The 14,160-nt window shown below is 35.7% G+C and overlaps 1 protein-coding gene across 2 annotated transcripts in view; it reads left to right on the forward strand.

The window, feature by feature from the left end:
• DCDC1 (doublecortin domain containing 1) overlaps positions 1-14,160 on the forward strand; it is a 484,878-nt gene that overhangs the window by 460,446 nt on the left and 10,272 nt on the right. For both annotated transcript variants that reach the window (XM_060606272.3, XM_060606273.3), the window contains 2 exons: positions 9,865-10,015; positions 12,740-12,849. In XM_060606272.3, the coding sequence (XP_060462255.3) occupies positions 9,865-10,015; positions 12,740-12,849 (261 nt within the window). The remainder of the gene's footprint in view (positions 1-9,864; positions 10,016-12,739; positions 12,850-14,160) is intronic.

Consider the following 14,160-nt stretch of genomic DNA (forward strand, 5'->3'; position numbering starts at 1 on the left):
AGTCTCTAAATAAAAACTTTAGGTAGCTAACAAATGGATTTTGATAGACTTTTAAAAAGTTTTGCAGTGGTATGTCAGATAATTGGCTTTTTATTTTGTGAAATGTTTTCATATAATTTTTCTGGGCCAAGAGGAAGTCATATGTAGATGAGATGTCAGCAGGGGTTGAAGGGTAAGGGGAGACAGGGCAATAGACTGATGGGGGTGGAGTTCATGGAGGCTGATAAGTGCACATAGAATAGGAGGTGCACCTGGGAAGAGTTCTGCCCCTGAGGACTGGAGTCTCAAAATGAGACTGGGACTACTCCTTTGCGCTGGGGACACTGAATAATAACTGCAAAAGCAGAAGTTGACAACCAATTTGCTCTACTTGAGAGAGAAGAGATAAATATGTAGAAAGCATATTGAAAACTAGTAATACAAGCAAAGGAACTTCATACACATGGCGGGGGGGGGGGTGAAGAAAGTGATTATTGTTTTTTAAAGAGCAAAATCGGGGCGCCTGGGTGACTCAGTCGGTTGAGCGTCCGACTTCGGCTCAGGTCATGATCTCACAGCTCCTGAGTTCGAGTCCCGGGTCGGGCTCTGTGATGACAGCTCAGAGCCTGGAGCCTGCTTTGGATTCTGACTCCCTCTCTCTCTGCCCCTAACCCACTCACATTCTGTCTCTGTCTCTCTCAAAAATAAATAAACATTAGGAAAAAAATTTTTTTTGAAAAGAACAAAAGCTTTTTCAATAAAAAACATCCTAGAAAATGTGCTATAACAAAGCTGAAATGTTCCTTCCTTGCTAGTTTCTTAAAAATTTTGAGTTCATACTGTAGGGGCAGCTCAGTGGGTTAAGTGTCCGACATCAGCTCAGGCCACGATCTCGCGGTCCATGAGTGAGTTCGAGCCCCGTGTGGGGCTCTCTGCTGACAGCTCAGAACCTGGAGCCTGCTTCAGATTCTGTCTCCCTGTCTCTCTGTTCCTCCCCCACTCACACACACACACACACTCTCTCTCTCTGTCACTCAAAAATAAATAAATGTTAGAAAAAAAATTTTTTTTAGTTCATACCTAGAATGCCACACCTTAAAATGCACTTCACCATTGCAAGTAGAACTGATACATTAATGAGGGAACAGGAAGTGATTAATAAATAGATACAGGGTAGAGCAGGGGTGATAGGATTAAAGATAGTTTATCAGACTCCGAATAGCAAAACAATTTTTTTAAATTACATATATCCACTGGAGGAATAATTTTTTGATTTCTCTGACTTTCATGTAGCATGTAAAAGATACCCCATTTATGGGGTGATATTTTTATTATTCCATGATCATATATAATCTTTTATGAGCTTTGTATATGAAGGGCATTATGCTAGATGCTGTAAAATATTATTTTAATTTATGTATGTGAAATGATTTTGAACATTTAATAGTGTAGTGTAATTGACAAGTTAGCATCAATTGTGATGGTAGCAGTAGAAAGAATAAAATAACACATGGTCTATGTTCTCATCAAATCAATATTTCAAATTGGCAAACCATTTGAAAATATGTCAAAGTTTATTTGAGTGTGTAGAGAAATGATCACTCTCATGTTGATGGATGTACAACTTGTTGGCAATACATATCATAAAAAAAATGTACTTCTAGAACTTTATCCCAGGGATATTTTTATGAATTTATGCAAAGATTGTTTGGCAAGAGTATTTATCACAGGGCTATTTATAACATAGATAGATTAGAAATCATTTAAATAGTCATCAATAGAGACTTGGTTAAATGAATTATAGTACATAGGATAGAATATCATAACTCAATTAAAATGAACTTTGGAAAGAATAATGACAATAATGATGTTCCAGGCTAAGTGAAAGAAGCATAACATAAAGCATGTGGAATTGGATTCTATATATACACATGCATACACTTAGAATACTTCTATTTTTGGAAGTATTTATCAAATGGTCTTATTGTTGGTGACCTAATAAAAGTGGTATTTCTTTCTTGTGCATTTTCCTCTGTGCTCTATATTTTGTTATGATGAATACAGATTGTAAGAAAATGTATTAGCTAAGGGATCTGACATTCTTCTTAGAGAAATACTAACAGCATGTTATAAAGGTCAAATTAGCAGTTCAGGCAGGAAGTTCAGTAGGAGTTCAGAGGAGGGGAACACTTCCCACCTGGGGTGAAGGAGAAAGGCTCCACAGAGGAATCAATCAGGACCTCTGATGAAACTTGAGAAATGGGTAAGATTCAGTATCTTAGGCAGAAAAAGCATTAATAAGGATGAGGGGCACTGAACACAAAAGTATGGTTGTTAGAATTCAAAAATTAAATACATAATTCCAGTACATAGATGGTGCTTAGGCAGAGAAATACAGAAAGATATATACAACTGGAGAGATTGTTTAAAAGCATATGGTGGACCCCAAGTGCTATCTACATTAGTCTACTTGGGGTGCCATAACAAACATCATAGACTGGGTGGCTTAAACAACAGAAACTTATTTCTCAGAGTCCTGGAGGCTAGAAAGTCCAAGATCAAGGTGTCAGCAGGGTTGGTTTCTGAAGGACCCTCTGGTTTGCAGGTGACCCCCACCTCACCACTATGTGTTCTCACACAGCCTTTCCCCTGTACATGTGTGGAGAGAGAGATCTCTAGTTCCTCTTCCTCTTCTAATAAGGCCATGGTCCTGTCATATTAGTGCCCAACATTTGTGACCTCATTTAATCTTAATTACCTCCTTAAGGAACTTTCTCCAAATGAGTTTTGAGGAGGACATAATGTGGTCCATTACACTGTCCCAGACCAAAGTGTTTTAGCCACCAGTCATCTCTGAATAAATTCATGACATGGTATAAACAGTGTTTTACAGAGACTAATGTGGTCTCAGTATGTAAAAGATACTTAGGAAATGTTTAGAAAGGTTCTGCATACTATTTCTTCCTTTGCTTTATTTTTTTAAAATAAATCTCTTTCCTCATCTTTTCCATACTGTCTGTTTTTGTATTTGGAGACCTGCATGAGATCCTTTGTGATCCATTAGAAATGTATCCATTCAAGCTATCAGGCTGTAAAGAATACTTCTGGAGAGTGGACTCTGTGTGAAACAAATAGACAACAGGAAGTGTAGGGCTCAGATTTCACTGGGGAGTCTGGCTAACACCACCAGTTCCAAAGAAACTCAGCTTCAATGGTTGGTACTTTTACCAGAGAAATGAGGAACAGAACACATTTCAAAGTGCTTCACTCTACTTTCTGTAATAAAACCCCCAGATGGTATTTGAATCCCATCTAATGCAGACTTTTTCTCTGCTTCTTTCACTGCTGTGGCTATTCTGGATGATTTAACCACATTCTTCCTACCCACTCTTTGAACATTACTAGAGCAACTCATCTCCAACTGGCGAAGGCTCATCTGTCATCAGTGCACTAAGGTGGCTCCCTCTCCAGGGTTAGTGGCTCTTTCTTCAGAGCCGACATCTCTCTCTGATTTATGATTGCCCAGCCCCTCTTTCTATGCTCCTGAAACATTTGTCTTCTCCACCCCTACAACATCTCTTTGATTCTACAGAATCTCAGAACCAGTGTGTTTTCTCTCAGCCAAATAGTTCTTGATGCAGAAGTGGAAGCCGAAAGAATGAGAAACAGGTCCTTCTGATTTGTAGAGGCGAGGACCTCATGCCTGCAGGGAATATGCACTTGTTCTGTGATGCCCACGCGCCCAACCCTGAGAAGACTGGCCTATGAAAACTAAGCTCACAAGATAGATTGTGGGTGAGGAATTGTGCACAGAACATTGTTCCTTTATTATGAGCTTTAGTTACTGCAAAAATTATGAACATACAGTTTAGATTACCCACTGTAAAGAAGATACGTGAATAAGTTTAGATACATTCGGAAAACTAAGAATTAATAATGTCATTGAAGGTAATAAGCTGACTAGATATTTTAGAGCCTTTCTGTACTGAAAATGCCTTATTTTCACATTTATTTTAAAAATATTTTTGTGAACTCATTAACTTTATCTCATGTAGATAGATCTTTATGAAAACCAAGTGAAATACTTATATATTTAATTCACATTTTGCATTTAGTATATGTTTTTATTAAATAATGTTCATTTTTCTGATTATAAACAGAATCTCAATAAAATAGTCACATTTTAGTAGTAAAGTAAGGGAAAATGTAAGAATTACCTTTATGTCAGTTCTTTTCAAGCTGCAGAAGTTTTTCCCAGAAACCTATCCATACATATTTCTAGGACAGCTCCTCATTGCTCCCAACCCAGATAGAAACCCAATTACCATATTTGTTGGTTGTTTTAAAGCTGAAAAACAAAATAACTTCTATGGACTGAATTGTGCACTCCCTCCCCAAATTTTTTTGCTGAAGCCCTAACCTCCAGTGTGACTGTATTTAGAGATATGGCTTTCAGGAGACAATTAAGGTTGAGGCCTGTGGGTGGCTCAATAGGTTAAGTGTCCAACTCTTGGTTTCGGCTCAGGTCATGATCTTACAGTTCATGGGTTCAAGCCCTGAATGGGATTCTTTCTCCCGCTCTCTCTGTCCCTCCCCTACACACTCTCTCTCTCAAAAGTAAATAAACATTAAAAAAAAAAAGGAGACAGTTAAAGTTAAATGAGGTCATAAGTGTGGGGCCCTAACCTGATAGGATTTGTGGCCTTTGTAAGAAGAGGAAATGAGAGCCCATTCTTCTCCCACCATGTGGGGACACAACAAAGAGCCAGGAAGAGAACTGTCGCCAGAAACTAAATTGGCCACTACTTTAATCTTGGATTTCCCAGCTTCCAGAACTGTGAGAAATAAAATTATGTTGTTTAAGCCACCCAATGCATGATACTTATTTTGGCAACTTTGAGCAGACTAAGACAGTGACTATTGTTATGGAAAATTTAGAAAAATCCAAAGAAAAACCATATGAATCTATTGTAATATCTATGATTTTTTGATTATTTTAATAACATTTCTACTGTTTTCAACTTACATAAAAACATATGGTCACTGTATTAAAATTAGAAAAAGAAAAAATGCCAAGAAGGAAATGAAAATTCTATCACCCACAAATAACCATCGTTATAACTTTAGTGAATATATTTCTATGGTTACTATACAGTTATAATATTTTTTGCCATTGTGATCATAGCAGATCACACAATATATATAATTTTGCAGCCTGCATTATTCACTTAACAAACTAATGTGATTTCCCACCCACATATTTAACATTCCTTAACAAAAGAATTATTTTCAATGGCACCATAATCTTCTATCAAATGGGCAGATTATTATTTATTCATTCATTCAGTTTTCTGTTGTTTTCCGTTAGGTTGTAATTTTTTGCTGTCATAAAGCATGCTCCGTTGAATATATTCATCTGTGTTTAATTTTCTGATTATTTCCCCTAAATAACTTCTTAGTAAGATTGCTAGGTCAAATTATGTAAATGTGCTTGAGAATTTTGATAGCTATTGCCAAAGCATTTTCCAGGAATATTTCAGGAGTTTATGCTCCCACAAATAGTGAATGAGAGCTTCTACCTACTTGTGGTATACATGAGGTTTCAGCAATGCTAAATGCAGCCATTTAGAAACATATTTGTGGGTTTGACAGGGAATTTTATATCCATGTTTTAATTTATATGTCTTTAATTACTTGTATAAGTGATTTTTATTTGATTTATCATTTATTAGTCATCTGTGAATTTCTTGTTAAATCCTTTGCTATTTTTCTATTGGAAGTATTTTTCACACTGATATGAATTTTCTTTTTCTTAAAGCAATAAGCAACATCTAACTTTATCAGATTTAGTGTAACAAATTTCCAATTTGCCACTGTGTCTATGGGTTTTTTCAATGTACAGAATTATTATATTTTAAAAGTTCTTTGTTTTTAAATGTTCTGATAGTCTTTTACTATCCTAAGTTCATATAAAGATTCATCTGGTTTTCTTCAAATTTTTTATCATTTTATTTTTCTCTTTTACTTTTTAAACTGTGTGAAACTCCTCGTGTAAAATTTGAGCAAAGTTATTTCTCTGCTATATTTGTTGGCGTAAAATTATCTCAGCCCTACTTACAGACTAATCTGTTTTTGTTCTCCCAACTGAGCTGGAATGCAATCTTTATAATAAACTAATTCTTATTAGCTTCTGCTCTTAAACAATCCAACATATCTAATACTTCTAGAATTATTATAGCTTTTTCTTATATTTTAATTTCTGAAAGAAGTTGCCTATTGTTCTTTGTTTTCAAATTTTACTTGAATACCCTTGTGTATTGATTCTTATAGATGAATTTTGAAATTACAGTCCAACACTCTAAAGTCATCCTTCAGGGTTTTGACTATAGTTGTGTCAGGCTATTAATTAATTTCATAAGAATCAATCTTTGCAGCCAGATTGAATTCTGTGGCATTGTTTTATATATGTGTGTAAGCACATATAAAAAATATATATGTATCTTTTTTAGTCCTTCAGTAAAATTTTATAATTTTTTATAAGGGTCTTGCATTTGAAAATAATTGTCATTCCTAATTGGTTTTGCTGTTAGGATAGATTTCCCCCCACTATATTTTCTGAATGCCTATTTTTGTGAGCAGGAAAACTATCAATATTTTATAATTTATTTTGTCCTTGGCCACTTTATTAAACATTTTTCTCTTATTATTAATCTTTTATTTGATTCACATAAATTTTCTAAGAATAAAATCATATTAAGTTCACATGAAGGTTATTTTGTCTATTTTTTTAAGACATGAATTATTTTTCTTATTCTGATTTTAAGTTTTATTGTATTGGTTATAATCATAAAAATGAATGTTCTTAACAAAGGAAAACAGAGAAAAAGGGCATCTCTTGCCCTCATGAATAAATAGACAGTTGGAATGCTTGGTTTTTCTTTCCTTTCCCATGTCCCTTTTTGATGATGCTTTGCATTTTTTTTTCTTGATGAAGACTAAAATTTTTAATTCATTTATTTTCTGACCATTTTTTGTAGCAGTTGTATCATGTTCTAGTGGTCTTACTGCTTAGTAGTATTCATTTCACATTATGACTTTCCCATAGTGAAGGAATTTCATTCATTTCTTAATAATCTGAAATGTATGTGAGTGATATGTTTTCCTAGTTTTTGTGTACATGAGGATATCATTTGTTTCCTATAACCAAAAGTAATAATTAAGCTGGATATAGAATTCTTATGTTAAAACATTTTCTCCTAAAAACTTCATATTTTATCCCATTTTCTTTGACATTCATTGTTACAGAAAACAGATCTAAATATAACTGAACTTTCCCCCATGTCTATAATTCATACTTTTCAATTCAGTTATATTTAAATGTTAGTCAGTTTTTCATTAACTTTGCCATATTCTGAGTTAGCCTATTTGATCTAAAGTCATGGGTCTTTGGAACAGGAAAGTTTTCTTCTTCTTCTCCTTCTTCTTCTTCTTCTTCTTCTTCTTCTTCTTCTTCTTCTTCTTCTTCTTCATCTTCTTCTTCTTGATAGTTGCTTAAGTTTAATTTATTCTGAATTCTTCTCCAGCACCACCGATAATGTATAGGTTTAATATCTGATGTCTTGACACTCCAGATGTTTAACTTTCCTCTCATAAATTTTATGTCTTATGCTTTCACTATATCCTGTGAGGTTTTCTCAACTTAGTCCTCCCTAATACTGATTTGATTTTCTATAATATTCAGTCTGCTTTTCTTCTGTTTTCAAAACAGATTTTAATTCTACTACTGAGTCTTTTATTTCCTTACCTTCTCTCCTCTTTTCATTTAGCTCTCTACTTACCCTAGTTTGAAACACTGTTCCTTCTCTTACTAGCTGTGTGATCGGAGTTAAGATATTTAACCTCTGTTCTCCATTTTTGTCATCAATAAAAGGAAGATAATAATTATTTCCATAGAATGAAACCAGATTGTCCTTAGAAACTTTTAGAAAAGTTTCTATCCCATAGAAATGTCCCAATAAATGTTAACTGCTATTATTGTTACCTTCGTCGCCATTATCATCATCATCATCATCATCATCATCATCATCATCTCTGCCGCATCTCATCAATACTTCTTTTCTTTAAATTGCTGTCATCTCATTTCTGTGTGTGTTTGTGTGTATGTGTGTGTGTGTGTGTTTATGGAAGTCAAATTTTATTGAATTTGGGGAAAACCCAATACAGATATTCTCTAAAATGTATTTCTGCTGTAAATCTTTTTCTAAATCTTCACCTTGAGGACTGTGTAAAACATAAGAGTTTTCTATGTTGTAGAATACTTTCATAAGCCTCATATAGTTGCTGTTGTTAATTTTTTTTATCTATGCCTCCTTGTACAAGGAGAGATCTTTTGACAGAAGACAGGATAGATTAGTTCTCTTTGTTTCCCGTACATTTTTACTTGGGATCTCTCAGGATCCTCTCCTAGATCTCAAGTCAAGAGCTGGTTCATATGCTCAGTATTGAGTCAAATTGCTGCTGACTGGCTGTTGCCTAGCAGGAGGGGTAGGTAAGAATACTCTCCCACTGCTCTATTCTATCTACAGAAGGGAATGTATTCTTGGGTAATTTTAATTATTATTCAATTCAATTCATTCATCCCTTACCCAAAGTAGTGGGTGTGAAAACTGCACTTTCCAATTGCATTGTTTCATCACTGTCTTGTCTTGCTTCATATTATTGATTAATTTCCCATATACAAGATGTCATTATGTGCCTAGTTCTGCTCCCTGCCAGGCTACATTGTTGTGAGTTGTAGTCCCTAAATAGATCTATAAAAAGAAGTATTGGTTGTGGGGCACCTGGGTGGCTCAATCGGTTGAGTGTCTGATTCTTGATTTTGGCTCAGGTTATCATCTCATGGTTCATGAGATCAAGCCCCACATTGGGCTCTACACTGAACATGGAGCCTGCTTATCTCTCTCTTTCTCTTCCTTTGCCCCTTCCCTGATCATGTGCTCTCTCTCTCAAAAAAAAAAAATTGGATGTATTGGTTATGATTTAGGGCTCATGTGGACCTGGCTCCTGCATTTTGGAGGAACAAGTGTTAGGTAAAAATCATGCACTCAAGTGTGTAGAAACCTCTAATTTTCCCCTTACTTGCTTTTATTATTCTGTCTTAAAGTCTTATTCACACTTTCATGGAATTGCCCTTAGGGGTCTGGCAACATGTTGACTAATCTTTCTAATACTGTTGACACTCTGCATCTGTACATGTATTTTTATGAATATTTCTAGGAAAACTGAGAAAAACTGACTAAGGCCCTTACAGATCACTTTTAAATTTTTCAAGTTAAAAAGAAAAAGAAGACTTTCTAATCATAGAATCAAAGAGGTCTTAAACCAAAACTTTGATTTTATAGTTGAAGATACTGTTTTCATAGAGAGGTTGCCTGACTGGTCTGAGGTCAGAAGAGGCCGAAGGCCCGGGTCTCCTCACTTCTGGGTCAGTGCTTTTGTCTTCTAGTTTCTTGCTTGTTGAAAAAAAAATATTTTCAGCTATTGTGACAAGTTGAGATTCTCAAGCCAGGGCCTTTCATATTTAGGCATTTCTTAAGCAGCAAGAAGCCTTCTTCCACATGGGAAAATAGAGAACCACAAGGAAAAAATCCAGTAAGAGCACAGAAGTTCCTCATTGTGAAAGCACTTTGGAAACATTTTATATGCTATTTTTCCCATATTTGGAAACATTTTATATGCTATTTTTCCTTCTATAACTCTCTAATAACCACAAGTAAAATAAATATTCAACCTGGGAGAATAGTTCTCCTAAAGGAGTTGATTCTTTAAGACTTCATAATGTTGTGACGTTTCATATTCTAATATCTCTGTCCCTTTGTATTTCAGCTGCTGGATGACTGTTCCTCTCGTCTCAAAATGGTCCACCCAGCCAGAACACTGCACACCCCGGATGGAGAACCAATTTACTCGTGGGATGACATAGAGAGAGACATGGTCATCTGCGTATCCACAGGACGTGGCTTTATAACCCAAAAGAGTATGGGTGACAGTTTCTTTTCCATCAAGTTTTTGAAGAATTAAACCATCTTGTCTTTTCGTCAAAGAGCTTACTTTCTGAATTTTATATCCCATCATGATGATTTTTAATAATTATCTTCTGGATCCACCCTTTTCTACTCCAGTTATACTTCTGTTCTGGAAATTCACTGTTGACACCATTTGCACTCAAGAATTCAATCAGAGTTCTGTTAGTCTTGAGCCTTATCCAAGGGGCTTATTTGCAGAAATTCTAAATGGCCTCATTTGAAGGTATTCCCTTAGCATGAACCCTGAGGAAAGTGAGGCTCTGTTGACTTCCTACTTTCAAGTTATTTAAAACTTAATGGCTTATTAAATAGCGACTACAGTTTGCAGAACTCTTTTTTTTAGTAGTAAGTAAATATATGCTCATCTTATTATTTTGTCTATTCTTTGCTAATTTTCTTTTCTAAGTGATACCAATGGAAAAGAATACATATATGTTATTAAACCAATTCTTGCTCTTAATCCTGTTTGCCTGAAGAATTTTTAAAAATTTTTTTCTAATGTTTATTTTTTGAGAGAGAGAGAGACAGAGCATGAGTTGGGGAGGGACCACAGAGAGAGAGGGAGACACAGGATCTGAAGCAGGTAGCACAGAGCCCAACACGAAGCTCAAACTCACAAACTGTGAGATCATGACCTGAGCTGAAGTCGGACACTCAACCGACTAAGCCATCCAGGTGTCCCAGCCTGAGGAATTTAAAGCCCCTTGCAGGGGTTAGCTATACATTAACAAAGGCATAATTTTCAGGAATTCTGAAGAACATGATATCACTTTAAAGGAAATCAAAACATTAGGAAATGAATTACCTGGGATCCCTAAAATAAGTAATACTAGATTATTTCTTTTTAAAGTCACCATAAAATTATTATTATTATATGTAAAGTACACAAACCAAAAACTTTTAAAACAGTTGCAATCATATCTTTACATTTAGCCCAGAACAAAAGTATAGGAATGAAGACTGAAATGCAGGAAGACAAGGATTTATTGGGATGCCTATCACTGTTCTGAGGTATTCCACAAATATTCCTCCAGCACCACCCAACATCGAGGAAGAGGTTTCAATCGTATTCTTTGTATGCCCCTGTCCCTATCACTCACTATTACCTCTCACCCCAGCTCTTGGAGACCCCACCATGTGGTTACTTAGAAGAATAATTTGGGGTTCTTGTCATTAGTATTAGCTGATAGCTTTCTGTGTTCGCAAACTGCACAGCCCTGTAAAAGAAATATAAGCCAGGGTTCCTTCCCTGAAAGAGTTTTTGATCTAATTAAGTATATGAACACACTTGAAATATTACAGTACACTTGAATAGTAAACAAGCAAGTGGTACAGTAGAAGGTACTTTTCCAGTTTCTTCATTGTTTATGCTCAATCTTTCATACTCTTGGGATTGTCTTCTGTTACCTGGCCCCTATCCTCCTGGCTTCACTGTGTTCATTGGGCCTTTATGAGAAATAAAGCTAGGGCAACCTGGCCAAACAGGTATCCAAAACACAGAGAGAAATGTAGGGCCCCTTCCCAGAAGCAAGCTTGTTACCCGTAAAAGCTGAAGGAAAGAGAGACAACAGGAAATGCAAATGTTACTTTCCCTACCAGTTTCTCCATGTTAGTTCTCTGGACCTTTGACAAGGCTATGTAGACAAACATTTTTCTTTTTTGCATCATCAATTATGTATATCCACATAGATCACTATGGTGTGAAAGTTGATTCTTTTCCTCTGGACGTAGGTTCCCATACTTCATCTTCATATTTTCACCTTCATGATGAAGAGATTAGTGGTTTTTCCCAATTGTCTAAGTGTCTCAAAGGGTGATGTATTTTCTAGGAAACCTAACTGATAGCGGAGTTTAATTTAAGTGTTCTTTAGAAACTTATTTTACTATATATAAGTTGCCATTTATTGTTTTTCCTGAAATAATTAAGTTAGAAATAATCATTAAGTAGAATATATTATTAAATACTCAGAATGCTTTAAAAAAAGAAAGAAATGCCACTTGTGTATCTATATCTATATCTATATCTATATCTATATCTATATATCTCTATATAGGCAGATATACTTATGAACGTACACTTAAACAATCATTACACTCAAAATTTTGCTGTGGCCTACTGGCTTAAGTATATGGTAGAAAATAAGGCAGTCTGGGAGTTTCAAAAAAGTAAACACTCTACAATAACTTATTTTATGTACTGTAATATAAAAACATTTATCATGTGAAAGTCATCAAGAATCACACTGGGTTTTTGAAAAATAGATTTGTTTTGGCAAAACAAATCATACGCTGTTAGAATGGTTTCTTTCACACAGACCCCCCCAACGAAAGTAAAAGAGTGCTTTATGCCATTTGTCATCAACTTGGAGCACTGTTCTCACTGCTGTGTTTACTGTCTTTTCAGTGGGTTCAATTTCTAGACCACTCCCAGGTTAGCCTCCAATTCAGGCTTTTTGCAAAGCCTGGGAGGAAGCCCTCTCCAGAACTGCCATTCTGTAGAAATCCAGAGAATGTTAGCACATCTCTGATGTGATAAGCAAGTCAAGTGTGTAATGAGAGAGTCCAGCGTGGGAGTCAAGGATTTCTGAAGGATTTTTGAGTTTTTCATCATCTTGGACTTTTAATTACTTTCTATAAATACATTGACATGTCTCTCAAAATAATCTTTTTAACAGAATTAAAGCAACTGATGGAGATCAGAGCAAATTATGCCAGAATCCGAAGGCAGCAGGGCCCTCAAGCCACAAACATTGTGGTGTCACGATCTGAAAAGCTGCAATTTCCGGTACAGCCACACAGTTCATTTCTATCAGAGCCATCATATTTTGTGCTGTATTTTGCTGGGGTAATATATGTGTATACACTCATATGCTCATATGCTTTCTATGACATAACAATTACTTATCCTTTTTAATTTTGTATAGTATCTTTTAAAAAAGTTGCTACCCTCTACATCTTGCATAGAATGGCATTTGCTGCCTCAAATGTGTTCTTGGAAAGGCAACAAACCTAGACAAAATAATGCCAGTAAAATAACTATCTTAGATGTGTTTTCTCTCAGAAAAAAAAGGGAAACTACTATTATTATTTAAAAATAATTTGGTGGGGTCAAGTAATATTTTATGTGTCTATATATATTGTGTGTGTATTTATATATATAATTTTGTGGGGTCAAGTATTATGTGTGTGTGTGTGTGTGTGTGTGTGTAATTTGATAATAAAATAGGTTGTTTGACCATCTAACACTAAATTTGACCCAAACTGACATTTTTCTAGTTCAACCACCTTATTTTCTGTGTTAAAATCCTGCATTTACTGAATAAAAATGAAACGGCTGGTGGCCACTGAACAGCACATGAATCAATGTCTCCTTCTCCAGTTTCCCTTCAGTTTGGCCTGTGGTAGCAAGCAGCAGTCTTTATGGGGCACAGCTACATGTTGTTCACAAAAATGAAGCTGGCTATTCCGGACTAAGCTCAGTAACCGAAAGCCGTAGACTGTGTCCTCAGTCCTCAGTCCTCAGAACTTAGAGAAAGGTTGTATGCACTGTTAAAAAGAAAAGTCACGTGAGGATTTCTTTTTAAGGCATCAAGGGAGATCCTCAGCAATCTTAAGTAGCAATACTACAGGAAGAGAAAAACTTACCTATTAATTTTTTCCTGCAATGAAGAAAGAATCTCTCTCTCTCTCTTTTTTTTAATAGCAGTGACAAATCAGAGTTTGGTTTACGGTCCTGGTAGAAAATTTCAAGAGAAATGTTCTTCTCTCTCTTGCTTTGAAAGCCACTCACAGCTCTGTCTGAATATAAATTGCAACCTGGCTAGGTGTGTACAGAAGGGCTCAGCTGGCTCCCTCCTCAATCCACCACTTTAATGTAATGCAGTAGATCATGTCTACTGAAGGGGGCTCTTGGTAATCATTGCAAAAGGCCTAGTATTTACTCCCAGTCTGCAAATCAGTGGGGCTGCATGAATAAATTCCTGCTGCTTCCAACACCACTAAAAGGAGAGCACATTGAGGTGAAATTTCACGTTACATCCACAGCAATTTGCCCTTTTGCAGACACTGTTGTACGATGTTAGAGATGTGAAGGCAT

This window comes from Panthera onca, chromosome D1, assembly GCF_046562875.1.
Source record: "Panthera onca isolate mPanOnc1 chromosome D1, mPanOnc1 haplotype 2, whole genome shotgun sequence".
NCBI lineage: Eukaryota > Metazoa > Chordata > Mammalia > Carnivora > Felidae > Panthera > Panthera onca.